This window comes from Haliotis rubra, unplaced genomic scaffold (genome assembly GCF_003918875.1).
Source record: "Haliotis rubra isolate DU_JTF1 unplaced genomic scaffold, ASM391887v1 Scf785, whole genome shotgun sequence".
Lineage (NCBI taxonomy): Eukaryota > Metazoa > Mollusca > Gastropoda > Lepetellida > Haliotidae > Haliotis > Haliotis rubra.
In genome coordinates, this window is record NW_025767507.1 from 253,731 (window position 1) to 271,459 (window position 17,729).

General features: G+C 36.7%; 1 protein-coding gene across 7 annotated transcripts in view; it reads right to left on the minus strand.

Moving 5' to 3' along the window:
- LOC124261027 (serine/threonine-protein phosphatase 6 regulatory subunit 3-like) overlaps positions 1-6,501 on the minus strand; it is a 47,458-nt gene extending 40,957 nt beyond the window's left edge. For all 7 annotated transcript variants that reach the window (XM_046695348.1, XM_046695346.1, XM_046695345.1 and 4 more), the window contains exons 1-2: positions 6,186-6,501; positions 502-568 (exon numbers count right to left, since the gene is read on the minus strand). In XM_046695348.1, coding sequence (XP_046551304.1) covers positions 502-561 — 60 coding nt within the window. In that variant the 5' untranslated portion in view covers positions 562-568; positions 6,186-6,501. The remainder of the gene's footprint in view (positions 1-501; positions 569-6,185) is intronic.
- Positions 6,502-17,729: the final 11,228 nt, after the last annotated feature.

The window sequence follows — 17,729 nt, forward strand, 5'->3', positions numbered from 1 at the left end:
TTGAACAAACTAATGATAAACAATGACAAAACCCTGTTTGATTCCCAATTTGAGAGAGCGTATCAAGACCAAGAGGGCTGCTTTCAACCTCACACAAACTGTCAGTGAGAGGACAACAAACAAGAGTATGTGATTTCCTACATAAAAGATTTCGAATTTCACTATTACATGATTTGAGAATAAATTACCTTCTTAAATCATCATAACCCTATATCAAATACAGTAATGTCAATCAATATATTTTTGGTTTGCAAATCCTTCACCGTCACTGAGACCCCAAGCTGGATCACGCAGGTAAAGATTCAGCTTCAGATCAGGTAACTGGTACATCTGATACATCTTCATGCAAACCTAATTTAACTGTTCATATTTATTGTTGTTTAATGCCACACTCAGCAGTATTCCAGCTATCTGAATCAATATCAAGTCAATCATTACAAATGAACAAAGCTTCCTTTTGAATTTCTAGTCACAGAAGAGCAAATACTTTAAATCACATACCTCCTTGTCAAGCAGTGAGTCAATGTGAGAGGAAGTCAATATATTGAACTTCCAGAACATGGTTGATCTGAAAAACAAAACACACGCTGAAACAACATAATCAATCATTCACAAATACAAGAGTGATACTTTAAGGTCAAAGTAAAAACATGGTACATTAATGGCAAACACTTTCTTTGGAAGACATATAAAATCCTAACGGTAATATAAGTCACAAGTACACAGATCTACAGATAACTTTTTGGTCATTGAGTTATGTACTCGCTTGTGTTCATCTCAATGGGTATCCTTATTTTCCCTTGAGTAACCAAATAAATTGTACCCACCTCACTCTACTCAATTGGGTACTTTTCCATTTTCGGTTAATAGTAAAAATATATTAAAGTTTAAATGTTGGTTTACATGTTTGTTATTTATATTTGATCTGTAATATAAGAAACGATAACAAAGACTGAAAGTTGCCAAGTTCATGTGCTGAAATAGAACCTCTCAATATACATCGGGGTTTTATCTGTCCTCAATAACCTCCATCTGTAGCACATGGGTCTGCTTATCCCAAATTCTAGTAGGTTTGGTGACAGGAACTAATTCACCGATACACAAGCTAAGATTTGACATTTTGTATGCATGCATTTAGATCAAATTTGTTGAGTATTTACAAAAATTCAAGTGTACTTGTACGCAATAGACTTAATAGGAATTGAGAGAGTGAGTGAGTGAGAGTATGGTTTTACGCCGTTTTTAGCAATATTCCAGCAATATCACGGTGGGGGACACCAGAAATGGGCTTCACACATTGTACCCATGTGGGGAATCGAATCCGGGTCTTTGGCGTGACGAGCTAACGCTTTAACCACTAGGCTACCCCACCGCCCCTAATAGGAATTGAGTTTTTACATAAATATTTGCATAATTTATGCATCTTGTCTGCATCTCCGAGTACATCATACATCAAAACTTCATTTTCAAAAAGAAGTATGTATTTCTTCTTTACTGGATCAGATTTGGGCTTGTCATGTTAATTTCTAATGTCATAATATAAATTGTAACACACAAGGAAGAGAAAAGCTTTCTAAGTGTCATGCTGACACCTGAAACTAAAACTTTGCTTTTAACTATGCCATCAGCACCAAATTACAACAAGAAGACAAAGTCATCAATATCCCCCGCAATGGCAAAATACTCTTCATGATTATGTCTACGAGTTATGATTATGTCAAATATTTAGGTGTGTATATAGAAAAGTGGAAGGAGAGTATTGAAAGGTTTTGAAAGTTCTGCTCCAGAAAGGAGCACTATCACCAATTTTAGTCTGTCAAACTTGTTGCCATGGAAATGCCAAAAATATTTTAATCAGAATTCCAAAACTACCAAAAGGCACCAGTACACCACCAGATCTATCTATGTGCCAAGTTTGGTGAAGACATATTGAACGGTTTTAGAGTTCTGCTCCGGAAAAGAGCACTACCACCAATTTCAGTTTTAGTCAAACCTGTTGCCATGGAAATGACAAAAATATTTATTCAGAATTCCAAAACTACCAAAAGGCACCAGTACACCACCAGATCTTTCTATGTGCCAAGTTTGGTGAAGAAATAGTGAATGGTTTTAGAGTTCTGCTCCGGAAAAGAGCACTACCACCAATTTCAGTCAAAGTCGAACTTGTTGCCATGGAAACGCCAAAAATATTTAATTCAAAATTCCAAAACTACCAAAAGGCACCAGTACACCACCAGATCCATGTATGTGACAACTTTGGTGAAGAAATATTGAACGGTTTTAGAGTTCTGCTCCGGAAAAGACAAATGTGCACGGACAGACGGACGGACGCACGCACGGACGGAGTCCATTTTAATACCCCCCGCAAAACGCGTTGCGGGGGATAACAAAATGTGAACCCTTAGAAGTAAACAATGAATTCTTTCAAATTATAGTGTGCAACCTACCTTAATCTAAAATATCAAACATTATTTCAACAATGAGATACTTTGGACAATGCACGATCATGTTCTCAACCAGCTGGACATAAATGTATCCCAAATCATCCAGACACCTGTGTCCAGTGTCATCAGTGAATAGCAGTGTGAATATGATTACACTAAAATCTACTGAAAATGATGCAAGGAAACAACAGACTGTTGTCGCCCACACAAAAGCTTCAAATGTACTTCACTGGTTTGACGACAGTAATATTTTGAACTTTAGCAAATTGATCAGGCTGGTGCCAGTTTCTGACAAAGTTACACATTTTTTTAAACTAATAATTTCTTATCGATTCTAGTGCTCGCAGTGAAATTATAATTTTCATCTTGCTTCATGTCAACATGTCATGCATTATACCAACATCACCTAACGATACCTCAATGACCATGACACACTTTCACAGCAGCACATATTTTCACATGTTGCTGTATTTCCCCAAAAGTTTATATTTTTTCATCACAATGACTTCAATGCAGCTGAGCAAAACTGAACTTAAATTTTTTCCTGGTTTCTAGCTAAGCACCATTTTCTGAAATAATTCATGCTGAAATCATAAGGAAATGTTTCGTGATGTGTGCTATTGAGAAACCTGGGGGTTGGAACGCTGCACAGCAATTTGCATCTCCTTACAAAATTAAGCCCATTCCTACCCTGACATCAGTTATAGACGGTTTAGAGTTAATGGAGAGTACATTTCTGTTTGGTGAGTCCAAAACGGTACATTTGCTGAAGATTATACATGTCACTCAGCCATTAGTTCAAACCTGACAATACTCATGACAGATTACTTATTTTACACAAAACCAACAAGTATAATCTTGCATGAACTGAGCAGTGAAAGTTGTGGAAGTCATAATGAATCTTTCAGGAACAACTGGTTCAAATACAAAACAAGCTGTGCTTTAGTACTCATGATAACTACATTGTCCTGTGTGACCATGTGATTAGTACTAAAAGTTTTTCAGTGAAATATGTAGTAAATATTTACCAAATATGCAATAACCTTAGGGCACAAAAATGGCAGACAAATCTGGTAAATGTAGGGTTATAGATATGAGCTGACAGATGAATAACTTTGGAGATCACATTTTAAAGCAAGAGCCTGACACAAGTAGATAGAGAATCCATACCGAAACATTGCATCAACATGTAATAAAGAAGTTGTCATCCTGCCTTTATTGTTACTCACCAACTTCTAAAATGCCAATCAAACAGAACATATGCTCAGCTAAATATGTGTTTAATCAACCCTTGCATACCACCAGTGATCTTGACATGAATGGTTTGGCGTCATGGTCACTGTCAAAAAATGATAGATTAGGTGCGGAGGTTATTGAAGTTTTCTGCTACAATACTTATAGTTTGGCATGAAATGCATGTGGACCCGCTTTTTTGTAAATATCTCTTCATCCAATGACCCAATCGATCTCAAACTGTGCAAGTGGATGTTTTGTCAGACAACCTAATCACATTGTAAATCACCGATTTTATGCATTTGTATTAAAGAATCTGTCTATGTAACTGTCAACAAAATAAACAGCAGAACACAGAATGCTTGCAGAGGGAGGGAGCCAATGACCTGTAACAGCGTCAGTGTTGGGTCATAAAGGTCAACGTTCGTCAATGTAGGTCAGCTATGCACGTGATAGGTATGAAGAGGTGTCACAGGTCGTGAATAGGGTAAGGTGGGTGCCAACTGTTAACCATCATAGTTTGTTTCTCTGAGTTGTTCAACATTAACGGCAAAACCCATTAGTGAGAATTATTCTGTAGGTTAAAATCTTTAAATTTTGCAAATAGCCGGCGAATGACATCTCTGATGACCCTGATGTCAAAAGAATCTAATTTTGGATGCCTACCTTTTTGTACAAGGTTTTGTTTATTGGTTGTTGGTTTATTTTTCACAATTTTTAGCACGATGTTCTTTTCATGCCAAGAGCAAAAGTTGTAGTTTCATGTAATCCGACACCTTATAAATCGGTTTGCTACGTTTGATCTCTTTTTAAAAAAAATTCAACACATTTCTAATTAAACGTTTAGCATCATCTGAATAAGCTTTCATGATGACAGCTAGAAGTAGTCAATGTGAATGATCCAAACGGTCTATCACTGTGCAGTGCACAGGTAACTATCATGAACTGCACGTGCATTGACCTTTATGACCCGACACTGCCGCTGTTACAGGTCATTGACTCCCTCCCTCTGCAAGCATTCTGCGTTCTGCTGTTTATTTTGTTGACAGTTACATAGACGGATTCTTTAGTACAAATGTATAAAATCGGTGATTTACAATGTGATTAGGTTGTCTGACAAAACATCCACTTGCACAGTTTAAGATCGATTGGGTCATTGGATGAAAAGATATTTACAAAAAAGCGGGTCCACATGCATTTCATGCCAAACTATAAGTCTAGAAACCCATAAACTTTCTTAGGCCCTTAACTTTTAATGTTACCTAAGTAAAAATTAGATGTCAATCTCTGGTACTAATAAACCAACTGATCAGTAATGACCCCTGGGCAAGTTGTCTGATGCAATATTATTACCCTTAGGAACAGGTTCTAGTTTTATCTAAGCTTGGGTAGACAACATGAAATTAGACAATTCATTTCAGATCAGTAACTTGCACAAAACAAAACCATGAAAATTTGATTTGGGAAGTGACATGTAGCTATTCCAGATGTTTCGCATGTTGACTAATTGAAATTAATGTCTGCTGATGAGCACTGTATCATCTGACTTGTTTGAATGTACTTTTTTAAGATTGATAAGAGTGATAATATCAAATTTATAACATGATGGAAATTACTGCTTAGATAACCAACTCCAAAAACAAATTCCCTGCAATTTTTTACTTGTATTCAAGTTATATATTAGAGTATATATTTAAAGAAAAAATAAGCAGCCAACCATTTAATATAGTGTTGATACTTAAATTAAAAAATCTAAATAAAATATGGTGAAGCAAAGAATATATTGACAGCAGAATGAATGCTATTAGTTGCAAGAATGAAAACAACCCTAAAAAACCCAAACCCCCAGTGTACAGAGCTTTTGGGGCAATAATAAAGTTCATGCATTCACAACCTGTCATGTGTCACCATGGTCACTGAACGAGGTGCCAATGGTTGAACATTAAATTGAACAATATATAAAAAAAAAATCCTGTTTTAACTGTGCCTGTACATTAACTTTTTCAATGAAGTCAAAGAATACAAATTTGATATTGCACCAATGACGATGTATTCCAATTACTTCCGGCTGAAAAATGAATTACACAGGTACTGTACTTGGCATTTAATGTTAAAATATGCATAGCCACATAATCAAATAGGGTAATGATTATCCGACTTAAAACCCGAAACAGTATGATGTTTACCAATATAATTAATCGAGGTCATGCAGAATGAACTTGCACAGGTGACTTAATACGTTTGACGGTCAGGGAAATCGTCAGTCATTACGCAAGAAGTAGCAACACGAAGGATGAAAGCCGTAACCTTAAAATAAAAACTTCAGACGTTCAGTGTTGCATGGCCATGCCACTCGACAGGGATACAAAATAATTCCAGGTGCGGAATAACCGAGTAGGCGTTTCTGACAGACGACCCTCGACATTGTTTTGATCAGTGCACCATTGGTAAATAGATCTCAATCACCAATCGCACTACACACATGCACGGCATAAATGACAAACTCACTCTTAGAGATGTCCGCAGTCTAAGGTTTTATGTAAGTTGTAGTTAGTTGAATTAGTTTGCAGCAATGATCCTATCTGTTCATGATTGCGTCGATGCAGGAAGGGTCAACAGTCCAGCGTCAAAAAGGGCACCATCGCAATGAAGGCGCGTGATGGAAGACGAGCTACATTCAGTAGTAGTTACATTGATATATTTCTGATCATATGATCAAATGTCACAACGCCAATTTATCAATTTACGGTGTAAATTGAAAATGTTGTGCCTTTAGGCGGGAAATACCAGACACTTCCAATATGGCGTCCACTGAAAACGAAATTCACGCACAGCCCATAATTTTACGTTATCTCGCGAGATTTTACAGCAAGGTGCCCTTTACGTGACAACTGATTAAAAATGTGCATTATGGTTCGACATAACTGCTGCAATGTTCGCCTTCTAGTAAGGGAGATATAGATATGATTGTCAAGGGCAGTTCACATATGCAGTTCTGATGAAGATATTGTTATTGTCTTTGACCTACATGTGATATATTGGAGTCATATGCGGAAATCGGTACAACATGTTTAAGTTCAGCCATGTGTCAATGAGAACCGCACATGCATGAGCCACTGACTTATTTGACTAATTGAGATGTGCTGTTCAAAACCGTTCAAGCACGAAATTGGCTATGCAAGTAAAAATCTTAGGATTCACCTTTTGTTCAGAGATAACCATGAACAGTGGGGATCACAGAGACGGGCGTCAAGGCCAGGGCGAGGGTCGTCGATAGGACCGACATCAACAACGCGTTAATCGATAGATCTATAGGCCTACACACGTGTGATTTTCATGGTAGAATACGTTGGGGGTTACTCTGTTTTAAACGGTTGGGAGTAAAGCGATTTTTGATACATCAGTAGGTTAAAAGAATTATTTATTGACTAAATTTAAATCTATCCATCTGTCTACCTGACGCCCATCAATCATTTCCTTCATAGTCTATACTACACCAAGGAAGGTACCATGTTCACAGTCCCTGAAATGTGCACCACACACTGTGCCCACTGTGGAACCACACGGGGCATCTGCGTGACAAAATTGGAGCCATTTTCAGTCTATATATAGTAGTAAACCTAGCACAGTCAGCATAGCAGACAGATTATCTAATGATAGACACAGATTGCAGAAAAGATAAGTTCATGACGTTAGTTTCAATAACTTCGAATTAGGGTTCAAAGTACTGAGCGATATACTAGTATACTAACGGAAAAAAGTAACCGTGCTTAACATAAAATTGCATAGAATAAAAGTATTTGAAAGGTATAAAAATAACCCTAAATATACATGTACCAAAGCACTATTAATGAAACCCGTGAAGATCCGGGTTAGAATTGATCTTCCCATGCTTGTCGTAAGAGGCGACTAACGGGGATCGGGTGGTCAGGTTGGTTGACTCATGTCATGCGTAGACCGATGCTCATGATGTTGATCACTGGCTTGTCTGGTCCAGACTCGATTATTTACAGACGGCCGCCATATAGCTGGAATATTGCTGAGTGCGGCGTAAAACTAAACTCACTATGCATGAAATTTGATGTCACGTATTGCGCGTGTCACGTGCACTTTGTGTACAATGAACTTACTCACTTTTTGCATGCTTTTTGACACCTGAAGTTCACACACCTGAAATTGAAAATTGAAGAACGGTTGATTATTCTCTAGCCTCTGAATGTTGTGGAAAACACGTTAATTTCAACCTAAACGTCACGCCTGCATGGGCTTACAGAAAATCAGCGTCTCCGCGCTGTTGGTATGCTGGAAACAGGAATGGCCCAAGACATTTTGGTGTCCATCGAAACACTATCTCATCTCTATGGAAACGTTTTCAAACAAAATGGGAACACGAGAGATTTGCCTCGGACCGACCGTCTACGCGTGACGTGACGTCAGCAAGACAACCACCTTCGGCTGACCCATCTAAGGAATGGATTCCAGACTGCCAGTTTGACTGCTCGGACCATTCCTGGCTTATGTCCAATCAGTCCCAGCACTGTATGGAATCGACTGAGGGAGCACAACATCCGGCCCCGACGGCCTGCAGCACGTCTAATTTTGCTCCAACGTCACCGATAGGCACGTCTTGCCTGGTGCAGACAGCACCTACGGCAGGAGACAAGATTGGAATGGTGTTTTGTTTACTGACGAATCGAGATTTCATTTCAGGACAAGGGTTACAGACGGCGAGGTGAACGGTATGCTGTGTGCGTTGTTCAACGTCGACAGTTTGGTGGAGAAAGCGTTATGGTATTGGGAGTCATCACATCTCATGGTCGGACACAATTTGTCATTGTCAATGCAATCTGACAGGTCTGCGATACTGGGATAAGGTCATTGGGCCTCATGTGCTGCCGTTCATTCAAGGAACGACAGAGAGGTGGGACCACGCTTCAGCAAGATAATGCCCGTCCATATGTCGCTTGGACATTCCGGTTTCCCCCTGGTCAGCTGTTTCTCCGGCCCTGTCCCTATCGAGCACGCTTGAGATGAAATGGAGAGACGTTTACGTCAAGCCCAGAATTAGCCATTGACGTTAGCTGAAATAGGACAAGCGTTGGTTCAGAGATGGAACAACAGTCCCCAAGCTTAGTGTCTGTGTGTCGACGTTGTCAAGCCTGCATCAACGCCAATGGTGGACGCACGCGATATTCAATTTGGGAACTGACCTTTGACACCAAATCTCTGTAAGTGCGTGTCACGATGCATAGGGTCAAATCATACAGATTTCGATATCATTATGTCAACAATTAAACAGTGATTTAGGAAAACACCACAGATCAGGTTATGGTCCTTTTGCATTACAAATGGCACAACATTAAATAATGCACAGTTACTTTATTCCAGTAGTACTAATGTTTCAAGGGTCATTGATTTCCACATGAAGTATACAAATGCTGTTGTACAGCAAGATGACACAGCTATTTGTCTTTTTGGGGGCGTGATTAAATGAGAAAGTAAACCTTGTTTAACGCCTCAATAAATGATATTTTAGCTGTATGAAAACGACCGATTCCGTGCCGTGAGGACATAGCACAGGCAATGCTCAACGCCTTCAGCGTACGTTGATACATGATCACTCAAGTCACCATCCCATCCCGTTTTGGTTAAGGCCGCACATGGCAAAATTCCAGCCTTGTGGTATGTAAATGATCGAATCGTAAACACACCCGGTTTTCGAAACGGGGTGAACAATCGTGATATTTCAGTTGTTCACCGAACTCTGTCAGCCATTGCGTGGCACCTGGTATAATAACCCACTATAACACCTGGCGACATTTCGATATACCGCGGTGTGTCGTCAGATAAAGCGTGGGACTTTAACGTATGTGTATCTATACTTTTCATCCGAACTTTCATAGGGAAGAAAAAAGGCATCCGCGACAGATTATAAGCATCCTACATGATCCATATCAACGAAATCACACGTGGCTATCTCAAAGGAGTGAGTGAGTTTAGTTTTATGCCGCTTTTAGCAATATTCCAGCAATATCACAGATGGGGACATCGGAAATGGGTTTCACTCATTGTACCCATGTGAGGAATCGATCCCGGTTCTTCAGCGTTGCGAGTGAAGGCTTTAACCACTGGACTACTCCAGGAATAACCCAGCTTATCAGATGATAGCCCCTGCTCCATGTGGCCTCCTTTCAGTAAAACCATCCTACTGTGATGGCTGTGTGTACCAGTCAACACGCAGGTGCAATGTGGGGAATCGAACCCGGGCCTCCAGCGAGACAAACGGACGCTTTAACCACTAGGCTACACCACCGCCCAAGCCTTCAAACGAAACCCAAAGACTGGTAGACCAAAGGGAGTTTAATGCACGCACTTTATCTCTGATCGATAAGTACTCTTAGATGTGTGGAAGCCGTAGATAAACTATTTTATGTACGCATGAAAGCATTTTGTTATTTTAAAGAAACTTCTTTAGACGTTTGTTTCTCCATACCATTTGGTATATTTGTTCCTGTATGAGACATGACTGAAAGAAAAACTCCGGCCTTGTAACATGTTTGAATTCACAATATAGAATCTTCACAGGGTGCTTTACAAACCTCGTGTTTTACTGCTCTTCCAACGGTATGAGGGCATTTATTTATAGAGGGGAGCAAGGAGCAAGGGAGGCATGTTGGTGGCGGATTGATCAGCTTCTTGTACAAATAATAATTTTGGAAGAGGCTAAAACATATCGCAGCAACCTCTCCATGTGATGGATTGACTACAGAAAATATTACACTAACTGCATTCTGAAGTCTCTTCATTGTATTGACCTAACTGAACTACTACTTCATTTACTGAAGTCTCTTCATTGTATTGACCTAACTGAACTACTACTTCATTTACTGAAGTCTCTTCATTGTATTGACTTAACTGAACTACTACTTCATTTACTGAAGTCTCTTCATTGTATTGACCTAACTGAACCAACTACTTCATTTACTGAAGTCTCTTCATTGTATTGACCTAACTTCATTTACTAACTGAACTACTTCATTTACTGAAGTCTCTTCATTTACTGAAGTACTCTTCATTTACTGAAGTATTGACCTAACTGAACTACTACTTCATTTACTGAAGTCTCTTCATTGTATTGACCTAACTGAACTAACTGACTTTCTACTTCATTTACTGAAGTCTCTTCATTGTATTGATCTAACTGAACTACTACTTCATTTACTGAAGTCTCTTCATTGTATTGACCTAACTGAACTACTACTTCATTTACTGAAGTCTCTTCATTGTATTGACCTAACTGAACTACTACTTCATTTACTGAAGTCTCTTCATTGTATTGACCTAACTGAACTACTACTTCATTTACTGAAGTCTCTTCATTGTATTGACCTAACTGAACTAACTGAACTACTACTTCATTTACTGAAGTCTCTTCATTGTATTGACCTAACTGAACTACTACTTCATTTACTGAAGTCTCTTCATTGTATTGACCTAACTGAACTACTACTTCATTTACTGAAGTCTCTTCATTGTATTGACCTAACTGAACTAACTGAACTACTACTTCATTTACTGAAGTCTCTTCATTGTATTGACCTAACTGAACTACTACTTCATTTACTGAAGTCTCTTCATTGTATTGACCTAACTGAACTACTACTTCATTTACTGAAGTCTCTTCATTGTATTGACTTAACTGAACTACTACTTCATTTACTGAAGTCTCTTCATTATATTGACCTAACTGAACTACTACTTCATTTACTGAAGTCTCTTCATTGTATTGACCTAACTGAACTAACTGAACTACTACTTCATTTACTGAAGTCTCTTCACTGTATTGACCTAACTGAACTACTACTTCATTTACTGAAGTATCTTCATTGTATTGACCTAACTGAACTAACTGACCTTCTTCATTTACTGAAGTCTCTTCATTGTATTGATCTAACTAAACTACTACTTCATTTACTGAAGTCTCTTCATTGTATTGATCTAACTGACCTAACTGAACTACTACTTCATTTACTGAAGTCTCTTCATTGTATTGACCTAACTGAACTACTACTTCATTTACTGAAGTCTCTTCATTGTATTGACTCTAACTGAACTTACTGACCTTCTACTTCATTTACTGAAGTCTCTTCATTGTATTGATCTAACTAAACTACTACTTCATTTACTGAAGTCTCTTCATTGTATTGACCTAACTGAACTACTACTTCATTTACTGAAGTCTCTTCATTGTATTGACCTAACTGAACTACTACTTCATTTACTGAAGTCTCTTCATTGTATTGACCTAACTGAACTACTTACTTCATTTACTGAAGTCTCTTCATTGTATTGACCTAACTGAACTACTACTTCATTTACTGAAGTCTCTTCATTGTATTGACCTAACTGAACTACTACTTCATTTACTGAAGTCTCTTCATTGTATTGACCTAACTGAACTACTACTTCATTTACTGAAGTCTCTTCATTGTATTGACCTAACTGAACTACTACTTCATTTACTGAAGTCTCTTCATTGTATTGACCTAACTGAACTACTACTTCATTTACTGAAGTCTCTTCATTGTATTGACCTAACTGAACTACTACTTCATTTACTGAAGTCTCTTCATTGTATTGACCTAACTGAACTACTTACTTCATTTACTGGAAGTCTCTTCATTGTATTGACCTAACTGAACTACTTCTTCATTTACTGAAGTATCTTCATTGTATTGACCTAACTGAACTACTACTTCATTTACTGAAGTATCTTCATTGTATTGACCTAACTGAACTACTACTTCATTTGCTGAAGTCTCTTCATTGTATTGACCTAACTGAACTACTACTTCATTTACTGAAGTCTCTTCATTGTATTGACCTAACTAAACTACTACTTCATTTACTGAAGTCTCTTCATTGTATTGACCTAACTAAACTACTACTTCATTTACTGAAGTCTCTTCATTGTATTGACCTAACTGAACTACTACTTCATTTACTGAAGTATCTTCATTGTATTGACCTAACTGAAGTACTACTTCATTTACTGAAGTCTCTTCATTGTATTGACCTAACTGAACTACTACTTCATTTACTGAAGTCTCTTCATTGTATTGACCTAACTAAACTACTACTTCATTTACTGAAGTCTCTTCATTGTATTGACCTAACTGAACTACTACTTCATTTACTGAAGTCTCTTCATTGTATTGACCTAACTGAAGTACTACTTCATTTACTGAAGTGTCTTCATTGTATTGACCTAACTGAACCCTAACTGAACTACTCTACTTCATTTACTGAAGTCTCTTCACTGTATTGACCTAACTGAACTACTACTTCATTTACTGAAGTCTCTTCATTGTATTGACCTAACTGAACTACTACTTCATTTACTGAAGTCTCTTCATTGTATTGACCTAACTGAACTACTACTTCATTTACTGAAGTCTCTTCATTGTATTGACCTAACTGAACTACTTCTTCATTTACTGAAGTCTCTTCACTGTATTGACCTAACTGAACTACTACTTCATTTTCTGAAGTCTCTTCATTGTATTGACCTAACTGAACTAACTGAACTACTACTTCATTTACTGAAGTCTCTTCATTGTATTGACCTAACTGAACTACTACTTCATTTACTGAAGTCTCTTCATTGTATTGACCTAACTGAACTACTACTTCATTTACTGAAGTCTCTTCATTGTATTGACCTAACTGAACTACTTCTTCATTTACTGAAGTCTCTTCATTGTATTGACTTAACTGAACTACTACTTCATTTACTGAAGTGTCTTCATTGTATTGACCTAACTGAACTACTACTTCATTTACTGAAGTCTCTTCATTGTATTGACCTAACTGAACTACTACTTCATTTACTGAAGTCTCTTCATTGTATTGACCTAACTGAACTACTACTTCATTTACTGAAGTCTCTTCATTGTATTGACCTAACTGAACTACTACTTCATTTACTGAAGTGTCTTCATTGTATTGACCTAACTGAACTAACTGAACTACTACTTCACTTACTGAAGTCTCTTCATTGTATTGACCTAACTGACCTACTACTTCATTTACTGAAGTCTCTTCATTGTATTGATCTAACTGACCTAACTGAACTACTACTTCATTTACTGAAGTCTCTTCATTGTATTGACCTAACTAAACTACTACTTCATTTACTGAAGTCTCTTCATTGTATTGACCTAACTGAACTAACTGACCTTCTACTTCATTTACTGAAGTCTCTTCATTGTATTGATCTAACTAAACTACTACTTCATTTACTGAAGTCTCTTCATTGTATTGACCTAACTGAACTACTACTTCATTTACTGAAGTCTCTTCATTGTATTGACCTAACTGAACTACTTCTTCATTTACTGAAGTCTCTTCATTGTATTGACCTAACTGAACTACTACTTCATTTACTGAAGTATCTTCATTGTATTGACCTAACTGAACTACTACTTCATTTGCTGAAGTCTCTTCATTGTATTGACCTAACTGAACTACTACTTCATTTACTGAAGTCTCTTCATTGTATTGACCTAACTAAACTACTACTTCATTTACTGAAGTCTCTTCTTTGTATTGACCTAACTGAACTACTACTTCATTTACTGAAGTCTCTTCATTGTATTGACCTAACTAAACTACTACTTCATTTACTGAAGTCTCTTCATTGTATTGACCTAACTGAACTACTACTTCATTTACTGAAGTATCTTCATTGTATTGACCTAACTGAACTACTACTTCATTTACTGAAGTCTCTTCATTGTATTGACCTAACTGAACTACTACTTCATTTTACTGAAGTCTCTTCATTGTATTGACCTAACTAAACTACTACTTCATTTACTGAAGTCTCTTCTTTGTATTGACCTAACTGAACTACTTACTTCATTTTACTGAAGTCTCTTCATTGTATTGACCTAACTAAACTACTACTTCATTTACTGAAGTCTCTTCATTGTATTGACTTAACTGAACTACTACTTCATTTACTGAAGTCTCTTCATTGTATTGACCTAACTGAACTACTACTTCATTTACTGAAGTCTCTTCATTGTATTGACCTAACTAAACTACTACTTCATTTACTGAAGTCTCTTCATTGTATTGACCTAACTGAACTAACTGACTTTCTACTTCATTTACTGAAGTCTCTTCATTGTATTGATCTAACTAAACTACTACTTCATTTACTGAAGTCTCTTCATTGTATTGACCTAACTGAACTAACTGAACTACTACTTCATTTACTGAAGTCTCTTCACTGTATTGACCTAACTGAACTACTACTTCATTTACTGAAGTATCTTCATTGTATTGACCTAACTGAACTAACTGACTTTCTACTTCATTTACTGAAGTCTCTTCACTGTATTGACCTAACTAAACTACTACTTCATTTACTGAAGTATCTTCATTGTATTGACCTAACTGAACTAACTGACTTTCTACTTCATTTACTGAAGTCTCTTCATTGTATTGACCTAACTAAACTACTACTTCATTTACTGAAGTCTCTTCATTGTATTGACCTAACTGAACTAACTGACTTTCTACTTCATTTACTGAAGTCTCTTCACTGTATTGATCTAACTAAACTACTACTTCATTTACTGAAGTATCTTCATTGTATTGACCTAACTGAACTAACTGAACTACTACTTCATTTACTGAAGTCTCTTCACTGTATTGACCTAACTGAACTACTACTTCATTTACTGAAGTATCTTCATTGTATTGACCTAACTGAACTAACTGACTTTCTACTTCATTTACTGAAGTCTCTTCATTGTATTGATCTAACTAAACTACTACTTCATTTACTGAAGTCTCTTCATTGTATTGACCTAACTGAACTACTACTTCATTTACTGAAGTCTCTTCATTGTATTGACCTAACTGAACTACTACTTCATTTACTGAAGTCTCTTCATTGTATTGACCTAACTGAACTACTACTTCATTTACTGAAGTCTCTTCATTGTATTGACCTAACTGAACTACTACTTCATTTACTGAAGTCTCTTCATTGTATTGACTTAACTGAACTAACTGAACTACTACTTCATTTACTGAAGTCTCTTCATTGTATTGACCTAACTGAACTACTACTTCATTTACTGAAGTCTCTTCATTGTATTGACTTAACTGAACTAACTGAACTACTACTTCATTTACTGAAGTCTCTTCATTGTATTGACCTAACTGAACTACTACTTCATTTACTGAAGTCTCTTCATTGTATTGACTTAACTGAACTAACTGAACTACTACTTCATTTACTGAAGTCTCTTCATTGTATTGACCTAACTGAACTACTACTTCATTTACTGAAGTCTCTTCATTGTATTGACCTAACTGAACTACTACTTCATTTACTGAAGTCTCTTCATTGTATTGACTTAACTGAACTAACTGAACTACTACTTCATTTACTGAAGTCTCTTCATTGTATTGACCTAACTGAACTACTACTTCATTTACTGAAGTCTCTTCATTGTATTGACTTAACTGAACTAACTGAACTACTACTTCATTTACTGAAGTCTCTTCATTGTATTGACCTAACTGAACTACTACTTCATTTACTGAAGTATCTTCATTGTATTGACGTAACTGAACTACTACTTCATTTACTGAAGTCTCTTCATTGTATTGACCTAACTGAACTACTACTTCATTTACTGAAGTCTCTTCATTGTATTGACCTAACTGAACTAACTGAACTACTACTTCATTTACTGAAGTCTCTTCTTTGTATTGACCTAACTGAACTACTACTTCATTTACTGAAGTCTCTTCATTGTATTGACCTAACTAAACTACTACTTCATTTACTGAGAAGTCTCTTCATTGTATTGACTTAACTGAACTACTACTTCATTTACTGGAAGTCTCTTCATTGTATTGACCCTAACTGAACTACTACTTCATTTACTGGAAGTCTCTTCATTGTATTGACCTAACTGAACTAACTGAACTACTACTTCATTTACTGGGAAGTCTCTTCATTGTATTGATACCTAACTAAACTACTACTTCATTTACTGAAGTCTCTTCATTGTATTGATCTAACTGACCCTAACTGAACTACTACTTCATTTACTGAAGTCTCTTCATTGTATTGACCTAACTAAACTACTACTTCATTTACTGAAGTCTCTTCATTGTATTGACCTTAACTTGAACTTACTGACCTTCTACTTCATTTTACTGAAGTCTCTTCATTGTATTGATCTAACTAAACTACTACTTCATTTACTGAAGTCTCTTCATTGTATTGACCTAACTGAACTACTACTTCATTTACTGAAGTCTCTTCATTGTATTGACCTAACTGAACTACTACTTCATTCACTGAAGTCTCTTCATTGTATTGACCTAACTGAACTACTACTTCATTTACTGAAGTCTCTTCATTTGTATTGACCTAACTGAACTACTTCTTCATTTACTGAAGTATCTTCATTGTATTGACCTAACTGAACTACTACTTCATTTACCGAAGTATCTTCATTGTATTGACCTAACTGAACTACTACTTCATTTGCTGAAGTCTCTTCATTGTATTGACCTAACTGAACTACTAATTCATTTACTGAAGTCTCTTCATTGTATTGACCTAACTAAACTACTACTTCATTTACTGAAGTCTCTTCATTGTATTGACCTAACTGAACTACTACTTCATTTACTGAAGTCTCTTCATTGTATTGACCTAACTGAACTACTACTTCATTTACTGAAGTCTCTTCATTGTATTGACCTAACTGAACTACTACTTCATTTTACTGGAAGTTTCTTCATTGTATTGACCTAACTGAACTAACTGAACTACTACTTCATTTACTGAAGTCTCTTCATTGTATTGACCTAACTGAACTACTACTTCATTTACTGAAGTATCTTCATTGTATTGACCTAACTGAACTAACTGAACTACTACTTCATTTACTGAAGTCTCTTCACTGTATTGACCTAACTGAACTACTACTTCATTTACTGAAGTATCTTCATTGT